This window comes from Xenopus laevis, chromosome 4S (genome assembly GCF_017654675.1).
Source record: "Xenopus laevis strain J_2021 chromosome 4S, Xenopus_laevis_v10.1, whole genome shotgun sequence".
Taxonomy (NCBI): Eukaryota; Metazoa; Chordata; class Amphibia; order Anura; family Pipidae; genus Xenopus; species Xenopus laevis.
Genome location: NC_054378.1, coordinates 72,237,350 through 72,261,131, shown reverse-complemented (window position 1 = coordinate 72,261,131; position 23,782 = coordinate 72,237,350). Strand labels below are relative to the sequence as shown.

Below are 23,782 nucleotides of genomic sequence, written 5' to 3'. Positions count from 1 at the left end.
CAACTATGTAAATATATAGATAGATAGATAGATAGATAGATAGATAGATAGATAGATAGATAGATAGATAGAGAGAGAGAGAGAGATATATATTTCTCCGCAAAAACTCAAATGTCAGGAAGGCTACTAACGTCCATATTGGTCCCTTGACCTCTCCCATTGACTTATACATGAACTCGGCAGGTTTTAGGTGGCAAATAGTCGAATTTGAGTTCTTAAAGGGCCAGAGTATGATAAATATCGAATTTGGATAATCCATAATTCAATCCTTAATACATCTGCCCCTTAAAGTAACCAGGAACAGCTTTTTTGCTGCCCCTGGTAACTCATGGGCTGATGCCACCTTAAGTGAGTTTCTCAAATCACCTTTTGGCAGCAGCCCCCCTGTAAACAGGAAAATGGAAGCTTGTATAAAACCAATAGAAGCTGCATGTTAGATGGCAAAACTTTAGGTACTTAGGTCAATCTGCTTGCTAGTGAGCTCAAAGTGAACCTAAACTATAGTGGCATCCTCCGTTATTTATGGCCACTTGTAGCTCCTACAATGAGCATGTTTAACTTTGTACCAATCACTCAGTGACAATGTGTGTAATACATGAACTGTTAAAAACAAAAAAAAGTAAACCTAATGTGAACTCAATACCAGTACTGAGTTAAAGAATGTAATTTATTAATTTTGTTACTAAGTTCCACCAAAACACATACTCTTATCTGTGTTAGCACAACCACAATGTTGGTTACTCCACATGTGCACAGTTTATCCAATAATATTAGAAACATAGAATGGCTATCAAACTGCTTTTTCCAATTATTTTCCTTTATTTGCATTCTTGCAATTTATGCAATTGATGGCAAATTTGCCTGTAGTCATCTGTGGGAGAGGAGGTCTGCCACCCTTTTAATGTGTGTTATTTGTCAAACAGTAGTTTCAATCTCCATGAATGAAAAATAAAAATATGCACATTTATAAGTGCAAAATTACAATGTACATACTTCCTACAGTGATATGTGATTAATTCCGACAGATATGATTTGGGGGTTTAGATCATTATGTTATGCATGTTACAATTTTCAGCTGTTTTGATGACTTATGCCTTTAGTATTCCAGGAACTCGTATGTTTAATGCATTCATATAAATGTCGTTTATATTCACTGTTTAAATAAAATCACAGTTCTTATACAAGTGAGTTTAAATTTACTATTAAGATAGAAGCGGTTTTCATTGTTTTGTTTTTTTTGGTTACATGTTAAAAAATGCTACCTGTAATTCTCAGTGTGAAACGTGAAAGCAGCACGCACTTTGTGGCACACAACTACAGAAAGTGGCTGGAAGGTGATCATTTTAATGGGTAAATAAAAAAAGATATTACTTGGCAAGCTGTCAAATGATTGTTCTCTAGCAGAATGTTTGCCTTTAATAAAAACAACTTTTCTGCTTTCAGGAACCTCCTAGAGTTCTGACCCTTACAAAACAGTACATGAAAGGAGAACATGGTACTTTGAAGAATCCAGAATGTTTTCGTTTTTTGTTGCTGTGTATTCCAACATTAAAGCATAATTCTATTTCTATTTATCTGGGAGGGAATCATCATCACAAAGACACGTACACAGTCTCACTAACTGGCTTAAGCCAACCACAATGACTTGATGATCATCAAATGTTGCTTGATTCCTAAATGATTTTTGAGTTCCGGGAGCAATAGATATTTCAAACGGGTAAAAGGTTTACTATCAGGTCCCATATTAACTGCACCATGACCCATGTTATTTATCTAATAACATGTCTGTGCAGTCTCTCATATGTCGGAAAGACCAATCAGATGTTATGTTTCAGGATGGATGCACAGCTTTTAGGGACAAAAAAAATGTTGAAACCTGTGGCTAAACAGTCTTTAGAAAAGGGCCATCATTTGCCCACCTTTAAATGAGATTATAAATTGTTTTACCTTGTGATTCTAGATCTTGATTAGGGTTTTAGATCAGGACCGAAACGTCGATCCTCTATGTTTTACATTTTTTGAATAATAAAGAAGTGACTTAAAAAAAAAATCTGATGTGCACTGCTTACAAACATGGAACTGTTTGTGATGTCTTGATAAAGGTCTTCTGTGCAGGGCCGAAACGTCGACTTACACAATTGAAGCTTTGTACATAAATTAAGTCCCATGAGTGCTTCGTGTTCTTTATGTTGATATATACATATATAGTTTATAGGGCACCTGTCACCTACCAACAGAGATGCTAATAGAAAAAAATATTCCCATGACCCTAGGTTTCCTGCATTTTGTATGGAGCTCATTCCCAGTTTGCAAGCTGTATAACGAGCAAAAAAAAAAAAAAAAAAGGCTGCCTGCAAAGGGAGAACCCCTCTTGATGCAGGTGGCCTAGTGCTTGTGGGGGCCATTTAAAAAAAAACAAAAACAAAAAAAAAACTTGTTTCCCCTAAGCGGTGAAGGGGCTTTATTTGGGGTGGCAGGTGCCCTATAAATATAATTAATATAGACATCTATAGTAATTTCTCCTTTCCTTTATTTCAGGTTTTGTGCATTTTCCAGTCATTGCTGGACTTCCACCCCTTGGGGGCACATGGTGTCCTGCCTGCCTCCTCCCTGCCCAGAAGATGACCAGACTGCTGTTGGGAGTTACTCTAGAGAGGATCTGTAAAGCTGTTGTTCTTCTTTGCCTGGTGCACTTTGTCATCATAATGATACTCTATTTTGATGTATATGCCCAGCGCCTAGATTTCTTTAATCGGTTCAATATCAGGAACACTTCCAGAGCTCATCCTTACTACAACTTCTCCCGTCCCAATGGCACTGTCCACAGTTACACTGCTGTCACTTCTGCAGGGGATTCATTTACACCCAGTGCCAAGTTGGAACTCAATTTAACCGTCACAGAGAAACCCTTGCTTCCATGTCCTGATGCACCTCCGGGTCTAGGTATGTTTTGCACAACAAATTGTTTATAATAATTCATTCAGCTTTCATAAATGCTGATATAAATTTGATTTAAAGTGGTTGTTCACCTTCCAAATGTTTTTTTTTCTCAGTTCAGTTATTTTCAGATTATTCAACAGAAAAAACTGTATTTTTCAGTTGCTTTCTATTTTTTTCCGAAATTGAAGTTTAAAAGTTTAATATTTCTTTCTCTGGTGTTTGTCTGGCGGCTCTGTAATCTGGGTGCCGATTCTGAACTGTTACAATTTGCTACATCAGTTGATAGATTTCTCAGAAGAATCTGTTTAATATTGGTAACTGTTGTATCAATTATAACAGAAGCCTTCAATGAAACTCAGGGATTCTGTTCAGCAGAGCCAAAGATATAAAAATGTATCAACTAAATGAATCAAATTAGAACAGTTACAGAGTTGGTGATACCCCACCTGAATCTGCTTTTGAAAGACAAACCCTTCAATCAAGATTACAGTGTCTGTATATTGGTTTAGGACTAGTACCTGGCATATTTTGATTAAACTGATTTTAATTAAACTGATATATCCACAAAAAACATTTCAGCAAGTAGTGGTCATGATTTAAAGATTATCACAGTCCAGAGCTGAATTTTATGTATGTTTACGCTTCTGTGAAGAACTAAAGTATATTTCCCAAACTATTTTTTTTAAAAAAAAAATTGTTTTCCAACAGGAAACATATTGAGACTAAATGGGTTGGTTTTCATGGTATGCATGTGTAATGTTAATCAATTTCCTGTATCAATAATTAAACTGTACATCATTTTTTGACACATTTTCCAGTGGTGGGGTGTGTTATTCAGCTCTAAAGGACTGTCATACCCCCATATATCTGCTAAATTGCACTTAGTACAATACCTAAAATAGCTATTCTGCCAAGTACACTATTTATGGCATCTCTGTGTATAGGCTAAGATACAGTTTTGTGGGTTGTACCTAATATTCCTAATGTCTGGAGTATGTGGTTACATGCCACATTTGGTTGGTGCTTTTAAAGATATCAAACTATGGCCCTTGGTTTTCTAGTGTATGTGTTTGTAGGATTCACAGCAATGTTTAAGGCTCCACATTAGGCCATGTTGGGCCTTTAACTATACTGTGAAAACTGCAAATACTGTAGTTGTACTGCAATTCAGTGCAGATCAGTACTTTGATTGCTGTGGAGGACCAGTGGAAAGTGGTTGCTCTGGAATCTGAAGATTTCAAGTAAACCCTGATTTTTCAGGCTCCTTGCTATCTGGTTTCAAGGCAGTATAACAACACAGTGGTTGGAGGCTAAGGAATAAGATAAGAATATAAGATAAGAATAGTTGGTACCTTACAGCAAGACTGATTCATAGGTTGAATTAGTAACACCATAACTGAACCTAATTTACTAAATAAGCAACCCTATATATATATATATATATATTCTGTCACTATTATGTGATGTTCATGTACTTGAATTTAAAGCAGAAGAAGCTTCTTTCTATATTTTATGTGTAAGGATGGCAAACATAATCTGTTTATTAGTATTACTTTGAATATAAGGTCTTTCTGGTGTTTTTGATGCTAAATATTGTAGTATTTCTGATGAACAAAACAAAAACTTGAAATACATTAGTGTCAGGCAGCAATAAGCACATTCCCAAAGGATTCTTTGAAAGTACTTTCATTTACAGTGTTTTTCTGCTTTCTATTAAAATGTTCATGCAGGAAGAGAGAGTGTTATATTTAAACTATAACAAAATGCAAAAAAATCCGTGTCTGTCCAATAAAGATTCATGTGTAAAATCATTTGCTTTATGCACTTCTTTCTCCATCCTATTTTTTATTATAACGGCAAAATCATTGCTAGATGATATTGTTAGGTGCAGGGCATAACCATATATCAAGTCACTTAATCGTCCTGCAAGCACTATGTCTCTGTTGTTAAGTAATCTGTGAAATGCTTTTTGTTCACTGCATGCTTCTGTTAGACTGCTAACCACTGTGATGCAATTAATCAGCACTCACTCAAACCCTTAAAGCTTTCAAGGAGATAGGTGCTCGTGTAAACTTGTCGACTCCAACTCGCTTGGATACTCGAAAAGTGAGTTCACAGCACCATCCATAGATCAATATTAAAAAGCCTTTATTGGTATCTTGGCTCAGCTCTCGTGCAAGAACAACATTTCAGGCCTTACACAGCCTTTTTTCAACTTGAAAAACGGCTGTGTAAGGCCTGAGGTATAGGCAAAAGTTCACTCTGGAGAGCCAATTTAAATTCAGTGTATTTTATTCAGACACACAGTGTGTCTGAATAAAATACACTGAATTTAAATTGGCTCTCCAGAGTGAACTTTTGCCTATACCTTGGATAGTGTGTGGCTTGGACGGTGCCACTGACTCTGTTGGATAGAGCTTCGATGACTTTGGAGTGAGGGACCACCCAACTAACAATTGAATTACCTGTGTAAGGCCTGAAATGTTGTTCTTGCATGAGAGCTGAGCCAAGATACCAATAAAGGCTTTTTTTTTTTTTTTTTTTTTTTTTTTTTTGTAACTTGAAATTTTTATTCATACAAATTACAGGCAAAGTATAAGGAAAAAATAATACATGTACTGTCTCTTTATAGCAGTGATCCCCAACCAGTAGCTTGTGAGCAACATGTTGCTCTCCAACCCCTTGGATGTTGCTCCCAGTGGCCTCAAAGCAGGTGCTTATTTTTGAATTCAGGGCTTGGAGGCAAGTTTTGGTTTCATAAAAACCAGGTGCACTGCCAAACAGAGCCTCAATTTAGGTTGACAACCCACATAGGTGCTACCAAATGGCCAATCACAGCACTTATTTGGCACCCCAAGAACATTTTTCATTCTAGCGTTGCTCCACAACTCCTTTTATTTCTGAATGTTGCTCATGGGTTCAAAAGGTTGGGGATCCCTGCTTTATAGCATGACGTAGCCATTACAGTACCGTCTACAACAGGTTACTACTTTCACAGTACATAATAATGTCCTGTTACTGGTGCAGTAGATTATAACATCAATATACATGACATAACAGGTTTGAAATCATGGAAGGTTCAATGCCTGGTATAAAAAAAAAAAAACCTAATAAAATAAAATATAAAAACAAATTAACAATTATACAAACATAAGAAAGGTTAGACTCTAGTACATACAATACAAAAAGAGGAAAGTACAGAGTATGCCATAAGGGTATGGGCACATGCAAAGATTCGGGGAGATTTAGTTGCCCGGCGACAAATCGCCTCTTCTGCTCCCCGAAATGCCTTCCAGCCGGCTAGAATCTAAATCACCGGTGGGATGGCTCTCAGAGCGCTTCGTTTTCCGAAGTTGACCAAGGTTTCCTCACAAGGAAACTTTGTGCGACTTCGGAAAACTTGCAAAGACTTCCAAATTTGCATACGTTTTTTTTATGGAGCCATGGCACATGGGGTGGTTTGTCATCCATGTGAAATTGTTTTCACAGATGCAAAAAAAAAATATCTTCCAATTGAATAGCATTTTTATCACTGTATCGTACTCATAAATTTAGTCTTAAAGAAGGTTTGTGCCCTGATTCTGCATTTTTTTGCTACAGTAAATATTCCAAACACACTATTTAAAATTGAATACAATGTGTAACAATTCCTTTTCTTTTGTTTAGTTGTGCTCTAATGTGGTGATAAATATTTTGACTCTAGTGAAATTTAATTTAAATTATAAATACAATGATTATCTTGTCTATAAATAAAAGATGTGTCAGAAGCATGCAATGTTTTTTTTTTATTTGCAATGTATTGTTTGTATTTTTAGAAGACCTGTTTTTTAAATTCAAATAGCTGCCCACATGTAGCTCTAGTGATAATTATTTAAAGAATATAATTGGCCATGTTTCTGCAGGAGGGGTGATCATTATGTAAATGTCTGTGTGATGGCTTTATTTGCAAGGAATGCCATTCTAGAAGTGTTTCTTATTTCTAGCCCATATATCGTTTAGTTTTCTGTACCATATGCATGTTTGATTCATTTTAATCTGCCCCTGCTATTTGTTATTTTTAAATATCTTTCAGTATTCTAGAAAATGACATTAAAACATGCATCCACCATCTAGATTTGATATGTGCATGACTTTTTTTCTTTTATGGGAAGAAATTCTCCAAAATTTCTTTGTTGTTGTGAAGCTTAAAGGGATACTCTCATGGGAAAACATGTTTTTTTTCAAAACGCATCAGTTAATAGTGCTACTCCAGCAGAATTCTGCACTGAAATCCATTTCTCAAAAGAGCAAACAGATTTTTTTTATATTCAATTTTGAAATCTGACATGGGGCTAGACATTTTGTCAATTTCCCAGCTGCCCCTGGTCATGTGACTTGTGCCTGCACTTTAGGAGAGAAATGCTTTCTGGCAGGCTACTGTTTCTCCTTCTCAATGTAACTGAATGTGTCTCAGTGAGACATGGGTTTTTACTATTGAGTGTTGTTCTTAGATCTACCAGGCAGCTGTTATCTTGTGTTAGGGAGCTGCTATCTGGTTACATTCCCATTGTTCTTTTGTTTGGCTGCTGGGGGGAAAAGGGAGGAGGTGATATCACTCCAACTTGCAGTACAGCAGTAAAGAATGATTGAAGTTTATCAGAGCACAAGTCACATGACTTGGGGCAGCTGGGAAACTGACAATATGTCTAGCCCCATGTCAGATTTCAAAATTGAATATAAAAAAATCTGTTTGCTTTTTTGAGAAATGGAATTCTGCTGGAGCAGCACTATTAACTGATGCATTTTGCAAAAAAAATTTTTCCCATGACCGTATCCCTTTAATCATAATAATGAAAGCAGTATACTAACCCCATCTTATTATTGGATTACTTTTCATTCTTGAATGCTTGCGTAATGAAGACAAATGAGATGTTGCACTCTAATGCAACTTCAACTAGGAACTCTACAGCAACAAATTCCATTCCTTTAGTAAACTTCCCTTGGCTTTAAGATGTGGTGGTCCAGGCTAATAACTACTGTAGATCATGGGTCCCTAACCACTGTGCTGTGCCGAACCGGGCCACAGCTGGTCCTGGCTGCAGTCAATAATAGCTGCAAAAACAATGAAAAAGGCCCCAATTACCTGCAATCTATGATGCTCCATCGCCATGACAACATTTATGATGAATCCCAGGAAGCTTTCTACTGACTGCGACAAGGACCAAAATACTGTTTGGACAATTTTCTTTTATAAGCCTGAAATGTGCCCACAAATCTTCCCTGCTGGTCCTCAGGAAAATTGTTATAATTGAAACTGGTCTGTGGTGCAGAAAAGGTTGAGGGCCACTGCTATAGATGATGTATGAGTATAATATGACCTCTTATGAGAGTTATATTTTTTAGAGATATATTTAGCAATAGGCAGGATATAAGTTTTGGTGCCAACTGTAGAGATTTATAATGCAGCTTTATTATCTGTGGAGGGACATACTAATGAATTTGCAAGTGAAATGTCCCATTTTTCTAGTCTGAAGATGGCTGTGGGTATTTCTTTGAATCATTGCATCTTTGCGTGACTAATTAGTCTGGAATCGGCTGTAAGGCTGAGCACACATCATAGTTACCTGACAAGTTGAAAGGATGTTTTACGTGTGGTAACTGTAAACCTTGTTGTTATGTGTTAAAACAAAGGCTATCAAGTATCTTCAAGTGAGTAATAATATGCTGTCAGCTGTCTAACTGAGGGACATCCAAATTATTAATTATTCCACCCTTACCATATGTAGATGTACACACTTCAATGTTGGTAAGCAATTTTGGAGAAATCTTGAACATGTTGGAAAAAGTTTCAGGGGGTATTTGTGGGTGTAACCTTGAAAAAAAAAAACCAATATCATAAGACCTTACCTAATGGATACATTTAGAAATACTTGTGTTTTTTCTGATTCTCATTAATCTTCCTTTGGCAGTTGTAAAATACAAAAGCTTTTTCCCTTTCGCTGGGTTAAAACAAGTCAGCTGCCAACTACACTCCTGTCTTCTGAGTAGAGCACCAACTAATTATTTTCCATTTCACGTTTTTTCTGTGAAGCAATATGGGTCATATTCGCCCATCACTACTGTGAACATTTAGTCTGTTGATGGGTAACACCAAGGTTTGTACTGCAAGTATTACCTTAACAATTTGTCTTAATCATCTGCTTCAACCCATATAGCTTAAACCTAGTTTCTGTGCAGGGTAAAGCGTACCAGGTTAAGACTAATACAGGTGCCAGTCCTGTAAGTCATGTGACTAATCAACCCATGAATGTATCACTTACAAGGGGCCATGCCAGTTAATCTAGACTCTGTAGATTCATTTGCCAGGGCACCATGCACAGGCAACATGGTACATCCAGAAACTGAATTTTCAAGCCTGCCTATTCAAACAGTCTGTTTAAAAGGGTTCCTTATTTCCCCATGTTCAACATGAGTTCAGTAAATTGGGCTTGTGCTGAACATTCTTTTTGCCTACTTTTTAATCATGAAAACGTTATGATTATTTCATGAACTCAACAGGGCAAACCATTACAAAACAGTCATAACAGTGGGCGAGGAGATTGTATGCTGGTAATCTAATCTACCTTTTAAGATCTAAACATGTATAAGTTACCTTAAATGTATCAATAGGCAGCAACCGCAAAAATGTCAGTGCCCTAGTTTGAGGCCCCTGTCAGGAAAGCCACAGTCATTTCACAAAATGCACCCGTAGAACTCCGTTATTATTTTTATTGGCATGAATTGATAGCCATCAATTTAATCTGCAGCTCAACAATAGATGGGACATGTACTTCCTGCTACTTTACTCAGCAGACTCAACAAATTATACTTTGGTGCTGTAGCATCCTCATAGAGGACTATTTGCATGCAGCATAGTCATTCCTTTTTGAAAAAATATAAATGTTATATTAAATGGAGATATTCTATTTCTCAAAACTTTGTATAAGAACTTACATTATGTGTCTGCAGAATTCTTGTGTAAAATGAATAAAAACAGCCTTGCTTCACAAACCATCTGCTCATCTCCACTTCAAAGCTCCCAACCTCCCTTTCACAGACTGTTCAAATTCTGCCTTTTCAAAGATTACTGTGATATCTGAACACTCACTGCAAGAAGGAATTTGTTTTAAGCAATGGTTTCGGGCATGGCTCACAGGGCTCCATAATTCTTTGCAGTGTCAAATAGGAAGACTTTCATTATGTGAAATACACGGGACATCCATAGGGGAATGTGGTGGGTAAATCTTTCTAAACTACAAACTCTTCTTTTTTGATGATTGTTTAGGTCTCATTCAGGCCCAGACTAGCAATCTGTGGATTCCGGCAAATGCCAGAGGGGCTGCTGTAAGATGCCAAAGAAGAAGGCAAACATCTGATCAAACCTGACTGATATAGGTTACAAAGCTGGTGCAAACTATACTACTTAGCCCACAAAATAACGTTATACACTTCAAACAATATAATCAATTACCCATATAAAGTTTATTATACCTATTAGATAGCATTTATAAATTTACAGCTGGCCTCTTCAGTAAAACTAATACAGAGCAGACCATTGCTTTCTATATTGTGACAATAATGACTTCTATATTTGTTGGTTATTAAAAGTACGGCTGAGTATGGATGCCACTTGTGTCCTTATCCACATGAAACAATGATATTAAGGAAGACCCTTAAAAAAATTTTGAGTTACACCCCTATATCATTTACTGAAACAACATGACATGGCATTACGTTATGGGAGTCTTGTCTCCCTTCCACTGCTGCATACTCTTGTTTCAGTGTAATAGTATAATACCATGCCAGCTCATTGCTCATGTTATTTGGACAATGGGGCTGTCTATGAGATGAGATTTAAATGATAGCGCTTTGTTCGCCATGCATCATTATTATAGGCAGTTTTGCCACAAGTCCTTGACTTGCCAGCCTGCACCAATTAGTCCTCTAATCGTACCAGTTTCTCATTAGAGGCAGATAGTTACTGGGCATATATATTTCCTCCAGGTTGATTAAGGACCCCAAATATGGCACATTGAATTACCTGTACTGCATAAAAATGTTGACCAATGGTTGAACACAATAATACTGACCTACAGAATAACGAATGTGTAAGGGAACGTCTGCATGTATAAGTGTTAACCTCCCTGCTTTGAGGAAGTGTAACCTATGCCCCGTGGGAGTGATGTGTGCCAACTGGAGCTAGAGTGAGAAGTCCACTATTTACAATAGGCAGAGGGGGAATTTGAACAGAACTAAACTATACTTGGGGCCACAGTAGGGCCTTTGGTGGAGGAAGGCCTCAATAGATTAAGCAGAGTAATCCCTGAATTAACATGTATAGTTAATTTAGCCATAGTGATTTCTTTGTGTTTGGTATTTCTTCTGTAATCTTTTATTCCTGGTTATAGGTGAACTAAAGTTTAACTAAAGAAATAGGCTAGAAATGTTATACTGTTCATTATTTTTTGGTCTTCTGTGCCAACCCAAGGCAACCACAGTCCTTTAGCAGTAAGATCTGTGTATCCAAAGATGCCCCAGTAGCTCCCCATCTTCTTTTCTGCTGATTCACTGCACATGCTCTGTGCTGCTGTCACTTACTTAGGGATCTTAGGGACCCACTCACAATATACAGTACACATAGAATAGAAATGTCACAATATAAGGCTGATTAGTAATTAATACAGATAATTACTACATGGCAGTGCAACTAGCATCAAAATGTAATAATCAGTCCTGTAGCATCCACTTATGATATATAAACCCTCATTATCTGCTCAATAATTTGCCACAATTCCTAAGCTCAGCTTCTCAACACCTTCTCAGAGCATGTGAGTGTCACAGACACTTTCCAAGATGGTGACGTCCTGTGACAAGTTTGAAGTCCTGGATAATTGCTGCTATTGAGAAGCTGAAACTTTAGGCTGGTGCAATAAGTGTAGAATATAAAATGACATTTTTAGACATTTGTTTTTAAGAACTACAGTAACCAAGTTTATTTGTGAAAGTGAATGTTTTGAGCATTTTAGTTTAGTCTGGAGACACTTCCTCCAATTGTTCTGCAATGCTCTGTTGAGGAGACGCATGCATGTTGCAGTGCTCTACCCTGGATAAAGGTGCCCTCAAGTATCTTAAGTTCTACAGATGTTACCAATGTTGCAGTTTGACATCAAAGTCCTTTTCAATGCTTTTTGTTCCCTGCCCTCCTTCCCTCACATATCACTCCGGGGAGATAATTAGTTCTCTTCAGGAGTCAGCACTGTAAATAAAATAGATGGGAGAATTCCACATTTATTGCCCTAAAGGAATGAATAATTTAATGAGAACTGTGTGCAGAATATGTGGAGTAAATAAGTGAGCATGGACAGCAATGTTTGCACGGCAAAGGAAAAGCAATTTTTTCATAGATGTGCAAACACTAGCAGTAGGTTATTTACTTTGCATGTTATCACAAGCTACTAAAAATAAGCTCTCAACAGTTTGTACATCTAGTAATGCTTCATTTTTCCAAGGTTGCTGAATAGTGCAAATATTCAACCATATCATACCTCGCAACTGTCCCGTTTTTGTGGCACAGTCCCGATTTTGACAGCTCAACCCGCAGTCCCGGATTGTTACTGAAATGTCTCGACTTTCTCTTTCTCTCCTACACCGAACAGCCAGAAAAAGATACAATGTTTCTAAAACTAATTGGCTTTTGCCAGAGATCTCAAAATATGTGGCGGGTGCACTTAAATGCATTTGTAACAATTTAAGATAAGCAAAGAAACAATTTAGTAGTGTTCTGTCTACTATGTGACACATCCAGTCACCAGCCTTCATATGTAAGGTTTTTGGCTAACTAACTATATTAGAAACATTTTTTATTTTGCACATACAATCTATTTACCCAGTTTTTATTTTTACCCTGAACAATTCCTTTTAAGGTATGTTTTGATTTTAGGCGATTATATAGACACATAGTGGCCACTTTTAATGCTACTTTTTATGCTTTATAATTTACGTAGCATCTGAATTTTTCTATTAACATAAATGGGTTACACCATATCTGAGGTGGTGTAAAATGGCATAAATCAGTGCTGTCCAACTTCGGTGGTACTGAGGGACAGAATTTTTCTGGCCTACATGGTGGAGGGCCAATAATAGAAGCCACTCCCTGTTTTTAAACCACACCCACTTAAAACTACACCCATGCCACCACAAGACCACGTCCACATTAATGGTGGTAATACACCAAAAAATCAAATGGTTAGTGCTCACTGCAGGGATATCTCTCATCACTGATATGTGAGAAAAGTTGTCATATTAAGACATACCTTTAAATCCTTATGCCTCATCCTCCCCTATGGATAACACAGCACCCCCCCCCCAACACCTTAGGGGTCCTAACAATGTTTTTCAAATGCTAACAAACCACCAGAAAGAGCAGGTAGAGCAGGGCACATACAGGCAGCGTATGGCACACACAGGGGGCATAAGAAAGGTAGAGTACGGCGCACACACAGGGAGCATAGGGAAGGCAGTATATGGCACACACAGGGAGCATAAGGAAGGTAGAGTAGGGCACACACAGGGAGCATAGGGCAGGCAGAGTGTGGCACACACAGGGAGCATAAGGAAGGTAGAGTAGGGCACACACAGGGAGCATAAGGAAGGTAGAGTAGGGCACACACAGGGAGCATAGGGCAGGCAGAGTATGGCACACACAGAGCATAGGGCAGGCAGAGTATGGCACACACAGGGAGCATATGGCAGGCAGAATATGGCACACACAGGGAGCAAAGGGCAGCTAGTGTGGCACACACAGGGAGCATATGGAAGGCAGAACAGAGCAGGAGACTGGGAAACATATCAGGACCACTCCAAGATGTACTACATACAGTGACACAATGCTGGTGCCCCTTCAGCAGTTTGTATGAGTGTGAACAGGTGAACAATGTGGCCAGTTTCAGTCTGGGACTAGGATTGAACAGTAATGTGTGAACAATAGAGGTGTTATAGGTGGGAACAATGCAGGGGGATTTAAGGTGTGAATACAGGGGATTAGTCTGAATTTTAGGTTTAAACAATGCAGGGGCCAGTTAATCTCTGTAGTGATACCTTTTAAAGTTTACATATGGTAAGCAGGCATACTTTCATACGGGGGGCCACACAAGGGGGGAGTACGCAGGAGGCCCGTTTGCCACCAGTTAGACAGCCCTGGCATAAACGATAGTGATGTGATCGTTATTTGCATTTGGTCTATCCCGGCAGATTCACATCCAATTTAGTATTTCAATGACCCCATTGGTTTAAACTGCATTGCTAAGAGTAGTTCATTGATTAAATAATGAATGATGAAACACAAACATTGAATTTGATTTTTCAGGGCAAGGCTGTCCAACTGCCAGCCCACAGGCCGCTTGTGGCCCTCAACCCCCCTCGTGTTTCCCCCCACCTACCTACTGTGTTTTCTTACCATGTGTAAAATTTAAATGGTATCACTACAGAGATTAACTGGCCCCCGCATTGTTTTAACCTCAAATTCAGATTAATCCCCTGTATTGGTCACACCTGTGATCCCCCTGCATTGTTCACACTTGTAACACCTCTATTGTTCACACCCCTAAAGTCCTCTGCTGTTCACATCTGAGACCCAGACTGAAACTGCCCATGTTGTTCACCTGTTCACACTTTATACAAAATGCTAATAGGGCACCAGCACTTTGTCACTGTATGTAGTACATCTTAAAGTGGTCCTGATGGGTTTCCCTATCTCTTGCTCTGTTCTGCCTTCCCTATGCTCCCTGTGTGTTCCCTTCTCTGCCTGTGTTTGCCCTTCTCTGCCTATGTGTGCCCTACTCTGCCTGTGTGTGCCCTACTCTGCCTGTGTGTGCCCTACTCTGCCTGTGTGTGACATACTCACTCATTGTTACGGGCCCCTAAGGTGTTTAATCATGTGCTTGGAGTGCTGTGTTATCCAAAGGGGAAGAGGAGGCATATGGATTTAAGGGTATGTCTTAATATGACAACTTTTTTCACATATAAGTGATATCCCTGCAGTGAGCACCAACATTTGTTTTTTTTTTTGGTGTGCTATCACCATTAATGTGGACATGATATTGTGGTAAAATGGGTGTGGTTTAAAGTGGTGTGGTTTAAAAACAGGGAGTGGTCAACACTGGCTTCCATTATCGGCCCTCCACCATGTAGGCCAGAAAAATTTCGGCCCTTGATAACACAGAAGCTGGACAGCACTGTTTCAGGGTTACTGGTACGGCATGGCAATACATTTTCCTCTTAGTTCTCTCCTTGCCTTTAGTTTTGTAGCATACCTTTTTGACCTCATACTACAGTATCTCTTCTCAGCACTTGCCATCACTTTATCCGAACAAACATGTTGTAGTAGAAGATAAATTATAGGTTGACTCCATACAACTTTTGTCATCCTAGTTCTTTTCTTCTTTATATTTAGTAATTATGTTACATAAAATAATGTGAAACCCTAGAGAAAACATTTAGCAGATAATAACTATATGGTATAATTGATATTTGTCACAAATGTATTTATTTATTTTTTTAAATGCAAAAAGGCAGATTTATATTGACTAATAAAGGCAATCATATATATTATACCACTACATGAAAAGTAATGCTTGGGTATATATTTGAAAATGATTTACCTGTAAGTAGTGCTTTATCCGTTTATAAATGAAAACCTATTTCTCCCTTTTTCTTCTGTAGTTGGCCGATTACTGATTGAATTCAGCTCTCTTATGAGCATGGAAAGAGTTCAGAGGGAAAATCCTGATGTGACTGAAGGTGGGAGGTACGTGCCTCCTGACTGCCAGCCAAAGGAAAAGGTGGCAATAATCATTCCTTTTAGACACAGAGAACATCACCTTAAATACTGGCTTCATTACCTTCACCCTATACTGAGACGCCAGAAAGTTGCATACGGAATTTACATTATCAATCAGGTGAGCACAGCAATTGCTGTGAAACATCAAAAATTACTTTTATATGTTTTATTTAGTTCTATCATACGTCTTTCTGAAACCAATAATGCTAATATAAAATTAGGACTCCCTTTGCTACTATGACAGCATCTACTATACTTAGATGGGTTTCCACTAGACATTGGATCATTGTTGGTGGAATCCAATGGCTCCAAACACTTTAGTTTATTTTAAAAACTGAATTTTTCTTACTTCAGAGGGAACAGGCTTGCCTTCACAGAAGTTTAGCCGTATTAGATTTTGGGCAGGGCACCCCAGGCTCATGGCCATGATTCTTTTTTTAAAGGACATGGAAAGTGGAATATAATTGCGAAACTTGGATTTAGGGCCCAGAACCCTCTGCACTGAAAAATGCAGTGGCGCGGGATAGTTTTACTGTGAGCACTTCTCCAACATATTCTGTCATTACTATTATTATTTATCAGTAACATCAATCCCTGACCCAGTGGGTGTTAGAGGGGTTGTTTACCTTCCAAGACTTTTTTTTTTTTCCTTTCAGATGTTCACCAGAAATAGACTTTTTTTAAACTTAATTTGTTTTCTCTTTGTGGCCATTTTTCCTGCATCGAAGTTTAAAGTTTCACTTTTCACCTTATCTCATGGAGGGAGAGTCGCCAGCTCTGTAAATTGTTATAGATTGATACAGTTAGTTAATACATTTGTTATCTTTGTTTACTTCAGGGGATAGAGAGACGGACTTCACCAGACACCATGATAACCACGTGGAAACCAACTTCATAAAATTAAATATGCTTTATTGAAACTCCGTTAAAATCACATGTTCGTGACCTCTATGTCACTTCATCAGAAGCATGGGTGCCCTCTACTGGGCTCACATTAAAATAGCAGTTGCCATTAAAATCAATAGAAAAAACCTGATTCAAAAGATCACAAGAAACGTGCACTAGCACAGAGTAAAGAGATTGTTTAATAGCTCTACTATAAGTTTATACCATTTGACATTTAAAATCTCTTTACTCTGTGCTAGTGCACGTTTCTTTTGATCTTTTGAATCAGGTTTTTTCTATTGATTTTAATGGCAACTGCTATTTTAATGTGAGCCCAGTAGAGGGCACCCATGCTTCTGATGAAGTGACATAGAGGTCACGAAACGCGTCAAGCACACATCCCCTGCCCGCATGTGATTTTAACGGAGTTTCAATAAAGCATATTTAATTTTATGAAGTTGGTTTCCATGTGGTTATCATGGTGTCCGGTGAAGTCCGTCTCTCTATCCCCTGAAGTATTCACAAGCCGCGGCCAGAGTGGTCCACTTTGGATACACCGGCGTGCGGATTTCCCTCATATGGGCTCACTCTCCCGACTACAGACTGCTCCCAACCCCTACATTTGTTATCTTTGTCCCTGCTGAGTTGAATCCCTGTTCTACACTAGGCAGCTGAAGCTGCTAATATTCCACAGATACTGCTGGCAAATCACCTCTTCTTCGGGCGACTAATCTCCCAGAACTGCCTTCCTGCCAGCGGGGTGGCACTCGGACAGCTTCGTTTTCTGAAGTTTCGACTTTGGACTGACGATTTGCATTCTAGCCGGCGGGAAGGCAGATCAGGGAGATTAGTTGCCCGAAGAAGAGGCGATTTGTCTCCGGGTTTAAGTTTAATGTTCTGGCTGCTCAGTGGTCCAGGAACATTCTGAACTGTTACAATTTGCTACATTTAGTTGATACAATTAGTTGATACATTTCTCAGCAGCATTTGTAACTATTGTATCGATTCTAACAGCTGCCTCTAATGAAACCCAGGGATTATTCTCAACAGGAACAAAAATATATATTATGCTCAACAGGAATATATATTATGCTCAACAGGAACAAAAATATATATATATTTTTTTGTTATATAAATTTATATTAAAATATATATATATATATATATATATATATATATATATATATATATATATATATATATATATATATATATATATATATATATATATATATATATATATATATAGCTTAGACATGGTGCACACAGACAAACATAAAACAATGCCTGTGTGCTGGTTAAAGACAACAATAGTAATAATCAAAAAGAAAACTGCACCAAACCGGTCTTTGTATGAAAAAAACAAAAGGTTTTATTTGATCAACGTTTCGGCTCAACAGCTGGAGTCGTCTTCAGGAAACCAAGAGAGCTGAGCCGAAACGTTGATCAAATAAAACATTGTTTATATTGCCATGGTACAAAATATATTGGGACAATCCCCGCACGAAAATTGCACAAACCTTTGTTTCGTAGACTTTATCTTAGCATCTATGGCCACTGGCCAGCTTTAAGTGGGAATTGCCAAAACAATCATTTTTAGGTTTGTTTGTAATAAATGCAAAACTTTAAAGGGGAACTATCGCGAAATTCATAATGCTTAAAAAGCATCCTTAGGTAAAGTTAAGTATTTGTCTAAATGCTTTTTATTAAAAAATTTTTACCATTTTTGAAATATTTCCATTCTTTCTCCCTCACACTGCTCTGAGCTTCTCCTCTCCTGCAGCCTGGCGTCGGAGTCATATGCAAATGAGTGACAGGCACAGCTCCTGTCTTATTGGTTAGTCTGCTTGTCACTCAAAGGCAATGTTACTAGGCTGATCATGCCCAGCATCTTTCTCTTCAGCAGTTCCAATGCAGGCTTTACACTCACAGCCAGCAGCCCCAAAAAACACTTAGAAAACGGTGTCGGTACTTTGTAAAAGTTCAGTGCCGTCGAACTGCATGTACCCGGCAGGTGAATAGGCAGTATCTGCCCTGATCAGTGGTTGCTGGATGGCTGGATGCTGCTGCTGCTGCATGCTGAGCTCATGTCCTCCGCAGACGGATAAGCTCAGGCACGTCAGAGAGAGGTCGGCAGCAGGAGGCGTGTGGCTAAAACTTCAGCCACCGGCAGCAGCTCAGCACTTCCTCCACAACACACGCAGAGGGAGGGGGGTGTGGGGATCCTGCTGGCTTGCACATAAGCGTGTAACAGGCTGCACTGAGTGGGAGCGCGCAAATAACAAACCACCCCGCTGCACTGCGATTTTTGACCCCTGGGCACGGAGGCAGGATGGGAGAAACAAACCAGGGCTGGGTGGGTTGGAACAAAGCAAAGAAAAGCATCTCTCCGGTATCCACTGCACTAAGAATAGCAGAGGGGACATGTAAGGGCCGACAGAATGAGAGTGCACTGAGGGACGGCAGAAATGCATATTAGGCTTGTAATATTCTGCTTGTCTCTCGGATATTTACTCTTACAGAAATATGATTACGCCGCTGCTACTAATGCTCAGTGTAAATAGGCAGTGGCATAGAGTCCCGACTGTTGCTGCACTTTCTCTCCTTTGAACTGAAACGTCCTAGTGCATCTCCAGCCTTTCATTTAACCCACCCCCAGGGCTCTCACTACATAAATAAGCGCTAATGCATTAGAATCAAATGAGGAGCAGCCACAGTGCACTCTGACTTCTGCAGTAAAACAAACGCCCCTTGTCTCCCATGCAAGATGCTTTTGCGTTTCATGTGTATTTCTGGGGAGGTGGGAGCATGGTCAATACACACAGTGTTGTTCATGTCACAATGTGTAGCAACAAGTAAGCAGTGGCAATCAAAGTCATGTAGGCAAAGTGTATTATATTCAGTGGAGAATACAATCCATCTGCAGGACTTTGGAGAGTGTTTCTGTTTGTACCTGTCACTTTGCTGATTATGTTATCGCTTGATTCTGCTGGCAAGTTTTGAATGTGGGAAGTTGACATTGTAACCTTTTTCAGTCACTCATTACCACACCTGCAATTTACAGTGTCCTCTACAACAAAAGTTTTCTGAAGAAGCTGAACTGTACTTCCCAGCCCCCTTGTCTGAACAAGGAAGCCTTGGGAATTGTAGGTGAAGAGCAGACAATATGGTCATGTCTCCAGGCTCTTGCAAAGAGCACCATGTTACATGGAAAAATGACTTTTCTCATAGCTAGCCCTATCCCCAGAATTCTAGTGCACACAGCTCAGCTAGTACGTGATAGTTACTTGACTGCGCTTCTGCTTTACACACATACCCCTTCTGGAGACAGCAAGTTGGCTAAAGAGCTGAATCTCACATACCGTAAGTGATTCCCTTTAAGTGCCACAGATCGTAGAATCTACGATTTGTGGGAAAAAAGGACTGAAGTGTCACAGATCGTAGATTCTACAATCTGCTGCACTTCCAGGTTTGGGAGCGGAGGAGCAAATCTAGAGCCAATTGCTCCGTCCCTCCTCGAACTCCCGCCCCTAGACAACAAGCACAGCGGAGGATCGAGTGGCCCACAGGCCCCAAGGCGGCAGCAGCAGGCATTAATTCTATGTGTCCTGCTGCTGCACATACTCCTCTGCCACCCAGCGCTGACCCCCCCACCCCCGCTGGAAGAAAGCAGGAAGACAGATCATGACATCATGGGAGCCCTCCAGCCCATCCACATTGATCTGAAGCCTTTCCCCAGGTTAGTGTCACACTTACACACTTATTACACTTATACACACTTACACATACATTTTTGGGGATTGGGGGTCACGCACTCACAGCACACACACTTGCACACTCCCACACACACGCACCTAACACGCAAATTTACCAATTGTACGCATGCAAATACACATACACTAGTTAGTATTGTATTTGCTAATAGTACTGCGCAATACCATTTGTATGTTGTTTTGGTGATTATATTGCAATTTCAGTGCATTTTTAGTAATTTTATTGATTTTTTAACAATTTTATTGCATTTTCAGCTCTGCATAAGGGTTGTTCACTTGTTTCTCTCCATGAACCCTATTTGGTTAAGCTAAAATATTCAACTGTGATTCTGACGGCTGATTACACTATTTTTTATAAAAACAAAACAGATTATTGTGGTTTTATTTGATTTTAGTGATTTATTTGCATTTCACACTGTTTGTATTACTTTGTTTTGCTCATGTACATTTTTTCTACTATATATCCATTTGGGGGTCTCTGTGCGGCACATAGTTTGGTAAATCTATAAATATTGGGCATCAAAGTGTTCAGTAGACCCCTAGTCTTCATATTCAGGATGGTTTATGCTGATATGTTACAAAATGTGAGGCATATAATGGGGTAGAATGCAAGCTTTGTGACGATTTTCAGAAATTTCATAAAAAGCATTATGCTTTGCATAGATTTGCAGTTTGATAGTTTGCAGTAGAAAGACATATTTACCCGTTTTGAATTCATTGGAATGTGTATTTTAGGACAATATATGTTTTCTAGGGTCTCCATACTGTTAGGGGGGGTCTTATAGCACATAATAGACGTATCGCGTGATTAAAGGGATACTGTCATGGGAAAAAAATTTTTTTCAAAATGAATCAGTTAATAGTGCTGTTCCAGCAGAATTCTGCACTGAAATCCATTTCTCAAAAAACTGACTGGAGGCAGCTGGGAAATTGACAATATGTCTAGCCCCATGTCAGATTTCAAAATTGAATATAAAAAAATCTGTTTGCTCTTTTGAGAAATGGATTTCAGTGCAGAATTCTGCTGGAGTAGCACTATTAACTGATGTGTTTTGAAAAAAACATGTTTTCAGATGACAGGATAACTTTAAATTGTAGTAGCCAGAGTGTCATATGTGAGAATTCATATGCATTATTTGGATGTGGGGGTCTCTCTATGCCACCTAGATAGGTAAATCTATGCATACTGGGCATCAAACTGTTTGGTAGACCCCTGGCCTTCATATTTAGGATGCTGTATGCTGGTAATAATACATGGACGATACAATGCTGTATGCTTTGAGGCAATTATCAGGTATTCCACCAAAACCACAAATTTTGGGAAAGCCTTGCGACTCAGTAGTTTGGAGCAGAAAGGCATGGGTACCCATTTTAGATTCGGTAGAAGGTGTACTTTCCAAAAATATATGGTTTTGGGGGGTAAACATATATTTCTGTGTTTTTACCCCACAAAAATGCAGTAAATGTGTTGATTTTTCAGTAGCTGAAGTAAAGATCTGGAAAATTTGGATGCGCTAACTTCATATTGGTGTCTCTAAATGCCAGATACTTTGGGCATCAAACAGTTCAGTGGACCCCTTCAGGGTGCATTTTCTTGGTATCTATTATGGTGTAGGATATGTGGAAAAGCAAAATAAAACCTTTGAAGTGATTTTTCAGAATTTTGATAAATGTTTATAAATAATGCCACGTTCAGACAAGCTGTGATATTTGGTTGTTAGGAGTAGAGAGACATAGTTAGCCATTTTGGAATCAGCAGAATCTGTAGTTTTCTAAAATATATGGTAAACCTACTGTTTCAGGATTTTTTGGCCTTGAAATCTAAAGTATGCCGTTTTCTGCCTTAGTGCTTTTAAAATTCAATAATATACTTGCTGTACAGAAGTTTTAAATTTCCCTAAAACTATACATATCTGGTATTGGCACGCTTGAGAGACGTGAGGCTTCCCAAATCAGTTGGATTTTCATGCATAGAATTAAATTTTTTTTGTATTATATTTTCACTTTTTTTTTAGTATTTAGCGCTATAAATATTTATGCAGAGGTGGAAATACATGAAAACTCTGGCAGATTTAGAAAGCTCAGGTTCCCCCGAAAAAAAAACAATGTATGGTTTTCCTAGGTAAACTAAAGGTTTCCCCTCAGAAAATGCCCCTAAAGTGAGAGAGAAAATGTTTCAAAAACGTCTGACATTTCGTGTAATCGAAATTTCAAATTCTGCTGGCACTTAACCCTTTGCCTGACAAGCAGGTACAACATTCTTTAGCAGCTGAACTGTTCAATCTGCGTCAGTGGCTTTTGCTGCCTCCAAAGAGAGTGGGGGGAATGACAGCCCCCTGGGCAACGAGGCTGGGGGGCTGTCATGTCAGATCTGCGACACTTTTTTACTTATTCAGAGTAATCAAAAATGTTCTCCGCACTGCCTTAGCTGTGTTGTTGAATGCATCAAATCCTCTTCCGGGTATACCGATATCCCGACATATACTGATAAATTCCAAAATGAGGAGAGCACTCAAAAGTAGCATAAATATGCTGTGGTTATATTTATTCAAACCACAGCATATTTTTGCTACTTTTGAGTGCTCTCCTCATTTTGGAATTTATCACTTTTTTACTTATTCATCGTACCTATTGTTTTGTTTTTTACCTAAAAACTGTTTACTTTCGCAGCGTGACTATTGGATAATCGATTTTGGCCACTAATTACGCTGTCGAATCAGTTATTGATATTTCACTGATTTACACAATTTTTGTAGTTTTATTGCACTTTTATCACTGCATTATTGTTCCTTGTGTATCTTTAGTATAGTTTTGCTGTTTGGTGCTTTGGTATAGAAAGATATATTTTTGTTAGTTTGATCCGTCAGAATATGTGCTTTCCAAAAATATATTGTTTTCTGGTTGTCTTTTACAGTTTGCTGGTCTTACGGCACATAACGCACAGTTGGGGCTCGGTTTTTAGCAGCTGAGTTGGCCAGCGGGAAAATTCATATGCACGTTTTTCATTTGGTTTCCGTACACACCACATACTTTGGTAATTCTATGCATATTGGGCATCAAACTGTTCAGTAGATTCCTGGCAATAATATTTAGGGTGTTTTACATTGATACCTAATGATGTGTGGGAGATTTGATGCTGTAGATAGGAAGCTTTGAGGTCATTTTTCAAACAATTTACCAGTTTCTATAAAAAATTTAACTTTAGGAAAGAATTGCAACTTGGTAGTTTGGAGTATTTTTGCCAGAATCTGCTCTTTCTAATAATGCATTGTTTTCTAGGGTAAACCTACTGTTAGTGGAGTTTTTGACCTTGTTATCATAAGTATGC

At 38.7% G+C, this 23,782-nt stretch overlaps 1 protein-coding gene across 2 annotated transcripts in view; it reads left to right on the top strand.

The window, feature by feature from the left end:
* b4galt2.S (UDP-Gal:betaGlcNAc beta 1,4- galactosyltransferase, polypeptide 2 S homeolog) overlaps positions 1-23,782 on the top strand; it is a 60,795-nt gene that overhangs the window by 14,171 nt on the left and 22,842 nt on the right. Inside the window, exons 2-5 of one of the 2 annotated variants that reach the window (XM_018259299.2) lie at positions 1,276-1,350; positions 1,444-1,495; positions 2,539-2,943; positions 15,679-15,914. In XM_018259299.2, coding sequence (XP_018114788.1) covers positions 1,480-1,495; positions 2,539-2,943; positions 15,679-15,914 — 657 coding nt within the window. In that variant the 5' untranslated portion in view covers positions 1,276-1,350; positions 1,444-1,479. 2 annotated transcript variants of the gene reach the window in all.